This window comes from Alligator sinensis, unplaced genomic scaffold (assembly GCF_000455745.1).
Source record: "Alligator sinensis unplaced genomic scaffold, ASM45574v1 scaffold1165_1, whole genome shotgun sequence".
In the NCBI taxonomy this organism is placed as follows: Eukaryota; Metazoa; Chordata; order Crocodylia; family Alligatoridae; genus Alligator; species Alligator sinensis.
Window position 1 is genome coordinate 557879 of NW_005842477.1, and position 4435 is coordinate 562313.

General features: G+C 66.6%; 1 protein-coding gene across 1 annotated transcript in view; it reads right to left on the bottom strand.

Annotated features, from left to right (window-relative positions):
- Nucleotides 1-4435, bottom strand: part of ADAM15 (ADAM metallopeptidase domain 15) — an 8462-nt gene that overhangs the window by 3497 nt on the left and 530 nt on the right. The window contains exons 2-19 of the mRNA XM_025212625.1: nucleotides 4073-4158; nucleotides 3873-3951; nucleotides 3675-3748; nucleotides 3384-3564; nucleotides 3212-3277; nucleotides 3042-3110; nucleotides 2642-2811; nucleotides 2455-2539; nucleotides 2214-2362; nucleotides 1923-2100; nucleotides 1759-1851; nucleotides 1393-1588; nucleotides 1179-1287; nucleotides 938-1097; nucleotides 795-866; nucleotides 596-707; nucleotides 271-409; nucleotides 52-111 (exon numbers count right to left, since the gene is read on the bottom strand). Coding sequence (XP_025068410.1) covers nucleotides 52-111; nucleotides 271-409; nucleotides 596-707; nucleotides 795-866; nucleotides 938-1097; nucleotides 1179-1287; nucleotides 1393-1588; nucleotides 1759-1851; nucleotides 1923-2100; nucleotides 2214-2362; nucleotides 2455-2539; nucleotides 2642-2811; nucleotides 3042-3110; nucleotides 3212-3277; nucleotides 3384-3564; nucleotides 3675-3748; nucleotides 3873-3951; nucleotides 4073-4158 — 2078 coding nt within the window. The remainder of the gene's footprint in view (nucleotides 1-51; nucleotides 112-270; nucleotides 410-595; nucleotides 708-794; nucleotides 867-937; nucleotides 1098-1178; nucleotides 1288-1392; nucleotides 1589-1758; nucleotides 1852-1922; nucleotides 2101-2213; nucleotides 2363-2454; nucleotides 2540-2641; nucleotides 2812-3041; nucleotides 3111-3211; nucleotides 3278-3383; nucleotides 3565-3674; nucleotides 3749-3872; nucleotides 3952-4072; nucleotides 4159-4435) is intronic.

Below are 4435 nucleotides of genomic sequence, written 5' to 3' on the forward strand. Positions count from 1 at the left end.
AGTGGTGAGGGGGGACTCTATACCCCCCCCCCCCCCAGGCAAGGATGTTACCGGCTCTGATCAGCTGAGACTCCGGCACCCAGGAATCGCACCCGGGTCTCGGCCTCGGTGCTGCAGGGAGAAGAGAGTCAGTGTTGCATCCTGGTGCCCAGACCCTATGGGGGTGGGGGCGGGCGGCGGTGGAGCGTGGGGGATCCTGGACCTGCTCGAGGGTCACTAGGGACATGGAGGGGGTGGCCTGTTGCGGGGAGCACGGGGCAAGGGCATTACCTGTACTGGCAGCTGGTGCCCTTGCTGAGCTGGCAGAGGCGCTTGTGCAGGCCAGCGCGCTTGGCGTAGCAGAGCCCTAGCACCAGTGCCAGGAGCAGGATGGCGCTGAGGAGCAGGGCGGCAGGCACGGCGCTGCTCCCTGCCAGGGAACAGCCCATCAGGACATGCAGGCACCAGCCGCAAGCCTCCCCGCAGGGCTGGCCCAGGGCCGTACACAAAGCCCCATTCTCCTCCCTGTGCCCGGCAGGGACCCGGCATGCTGGCTGCAAGCTGATGCCATGGGCTCCACCTCCCCTGCCACAATGAAGCTCCTGCCCTGCCATACCTTCCTCCATGCTCAGGGGGCCACTGTCCACACTGCCCCCCGGCCCAGGGCTCTCGCAGCTGGGGGGGGCCCAGCCCCGCTCACAGTGGCAGTGCCCAAGGTTGTTACACACCTGAGGGACAACATGGAGCCTGAGCCCAAGCCTGGCACTGGGGCTCCCCCAAGCTGCCCCCACTGGGGTCCCTGCCCTGTGGCTCACCCCATGCTCGTGGCACTGGCACGCTGACACCCGCAGCACAGAGACGTCCTGGCACCGGCTCTCAAGACATATCTGCGAAGGGATTAGAGCGTCAGGAGAGTGTCGTGCCATAGCTGTACCCGCCCCACCCCTGCCCCACTCACCTTCCCAGAGCCACAGGCTGTGCCAGGCAGCACCATGGCAAGGTCACTCACGTCGCTGCCTGGGGGCAGGGGGGCTGCACTACAGTCTTGTCTGGTCCCGTTCCCTCGGGCAGCTGCGGCGTTACCCACCTGGCACTGCAGCCGCCCGCAGCCCACATCCCTGCAGGACAGAGACATCAAGGGGATGGACAGATGGATGGACGGATGATGGATGGGGACAGAGCAGGGAGGAGGCACTCACCGTGGGGCACAAGGGATGTAGGTGCCATTGGGGTGCTGTCCGCAGTGCCCATGCTCACTGCCCTGGGCATTGAGGGAGGCCAGGCAGGCAGCTGGGGCCGGGACAGAACCTGCACCGGAACAGCAGAGCTGTGAGTGCCAGGGGAGCCAACCGCACTGCCCATGCTGCCCATCCTGCGCCAGTCTCCTGCCCCACCATCCCACCCTGCCCTTACCTGTGCCCCACAGCTGCTGGCACTGCCCTGCATAGGTGGTGCAGACACCCCCATAGCAGTAGGCCTGGCCACCCGCACAGAGCTGCCCGTCCTGCATGTGGGCATTGGGAGGGCAGTGCCCCAAAAGCCCATCACAGAATTCAGGCAGGTCGCACTCTCCCCGCGGCTCCCGGCATGTGGTGCCCGCTGGGCGCAGCTGTGGGAGGGGAGAAGGGAGGGGGCGAATCAGAGCACAGCCCCACTTCCAGAGCAGGCAGCTCCCAGGGCTTTCCACAGGCCTGCTCAGCATACTCAGGTGCTGCACCCCACAGAGGGGCCCAGGACACCCCCCCACCCAAAGACAGGCTTGGCCCCATCCCTGCTCACCTGGCAGTCCTGGCAGCAGGCAGCACCAGTGGCGCACTGGGCCCCGGGAAGCAGCTGGCAGGTGCTGGCGTTGCAGCAGGGGTCGGTGCACTCCTGTGGGCAGAGGGGCACCGTGAGCAAGGAGACAGTGGGGAGGGAAGCGGGGGCCCGAGCACCCCACATACCTCCTGCAGGCCACAGTCGCACTCCTCGCCCTCCTCCACGAAGCGATTGCCACAGCGCGGGCGCCCAACCAGGCTCCGGGGCTCTGGCACATTGAAAAGGCACCAGCCCCGGCCTTGGCGCAGGCCGTGCTCTAGGTCCTGCTTGCTGCAGCTGCTGAAGCTCAGCCCGGGCATCAGCCTGGCAGGGGGAGCAGCCTTTAAGCAAGAGTGGAGGAACTGGGCAACCTCCCCCCACTCGAACGCAGCACCAGCCTGAGCTCAAATGCTGCACCCCGCCTGCAGCATGCTTACCCTGTGGGTAGATCCATGATGCAGCTCCGGTCTTGGTAGGGGCCGGGGCACTCACAGCCCTGTGCTGGCCCATCGTGCCCCATGCCCAGGCTGTGGCCCAGTTGGTGGGCCACAGTGGAGGCCACGGCCAGGACGCTGATGGAGTGGTCCTGCAAGAAAATGGGGGTTCAGTGTCCTGCAAGAAAATGGGGGTGGGGAGCATGGGGGCCCCAGCTGGGGCAGGGGAAGGGGAGGTACTAACCACGCTGACCCCACCGGACCGGGCTGCAGAGCACATGGAGCCCTGGGATGCCATCCCCATGGCCGTGCCTGCGAAGGCCGTGCCCCTGGAAGATAGTGCGGGCATAAGGGTGACATGCAGCCCCTTCTGCGGGTGACATGCAGCCCCCGTGCCCCTTGGCACGTCCCACCCCTGCACCCCCGCTCACGTCAGCAGCTGCGCATTGTCGTGGGGCAGCCGGGGCAGCAGGTCTGTCTGGCGCCACTGCAGGAACCGCTCCAGCGTGGCCCGGGCACTGGGTCCTATAGCAATGGGGTTGCCTTGGTTCCACACCTCCACTGCCAGCAGTGCCACACGGATGCCCAGGGGCTGGAAGAACTGGGGAGAGGGGATGGCGGGCTCAGGACCCCATGGACTGGGGCTACCCTGCACAGGGTGAAGAGGGGGGGATAACGCAGGGAGGAGAGCTGTGCCCCTGGCAGCCACTGCCTGGATGCACTGCGCCTCAACACTGCACTGCTGTGGGCAGCAGGGCTAGGACCTAGGGCACTGGCAGGGCTGGGGGAGCCCCGGGCAGTGGGGGTGAGCAGGGTGCTCTGGGCACTCACCACATCCACCTGGTTGGTGATTTCCAGTGCACGTGTCTGGATCCGCTTGAGGTCGGGGTACAGCCGGAACTGCAGGCACAGGACAGCATCAAGTGGGGGCAGCAGCACCCAGATGCCTGGGGCAGGCACAGTTCAGCTGGGCAGGCCAGGGCCCAGCCAGCACCACTCACCTCTGCCTGGTCCAGCACCATCACCAGCTCCACAAAGCGCTGCTCCGGCACTGCTGCCCGCTTGCCCTGGAGTGAGAGCCAGTGAGGGGAGCAGCTTCCTGTGACGTAGGGACGCAAGTGTGGGGGCAGCCCACCCCTATGGAAGAGGCAGCAGAGCCTCCCTACTACGTACCCTTTGAAGCAGAGGTTGCTCCGTGTCTGGCAGTGGCTGCTCAGGGTTGGGGGTGCCCACCCCGCAGGCCTGTGGCACCAGCCGGATGTCCTGGGTGCGGTAGGCCAGGTGTGTCCCGTGGGGGCCCCCAGGGCTGGGCTCCAGGCCATAGCTCATGTTCTGGGACACCGTGATTAAGCCACTAGGAGGTGGAGCAGGGTGACAGGTGTCAGGGACCACGTGTGGTCCCAGGGGCAAGAGAGACATGGGGGGGGGGAAGCAGGATAGTGGGTAGGGCAGGGGATCCCCTACCTGAGCCCGGCGCAGGCACAGATGCTGGCCCTGGAGCCCGGATGCCCCCAGACGCGGCCCTGGTAGCAGCAGTTCTGTGGCAGGGAAGGACGGAGAGTTCAGCTGCGGCCTTGCGGGGGAGACAGGGCTAGGCCCCCGACCCTAAGTAGGGCACTGCCCTGAGGAAACCCACAATGCCCTGCTCACCCTCAAACCTACTTGGGTGCCAACGTCCTGCATGGCCCGCATGCCATTGGGCAGGTAGTACAGCAGAGCCCGGGTGCCTGGAGTCAGCTCCCTGTTGGGGCACAGTGAGAGCCCAGCTGATGGCCTCGCATGCCCCCCGCCCCCAGGGTCCAGCCGATCCACCCTGGGTAGTAAGGCCACACACCCTCCCCTCACCCATGCCCCCAGCTCACCGGTTCTGCTCCAGCTCCAGCTCCAGCCATGCTCCCTCCAGCTCCAGGGTGACCCGCAGCTGGCCTGGGAACCCCTTCTGCCAGTGCTGGGGAGGTTACAGAGGGCAGAGATGGGGGTACTCACACCCCCACCCCCACCCGGGACTTGCCTCTAAGCCCAAGGCTGCCAGGGGGTCAGACACAGGGCTTCCCCCTGGGCGCGGGCCCCAATCCACTCCAGGGCAAGGGCACGTGCGAGGTACGTGGGGGCAGGCCAGGGGCAGCCTGACCCCACATGTGGCCTGGGGCCACAGCACGTGGGATGTGGGCAGGAAACAGCAGCAGGCAGAGGCAGGAGGAGAAGGAAGTGAGGGGTGGAGGGGA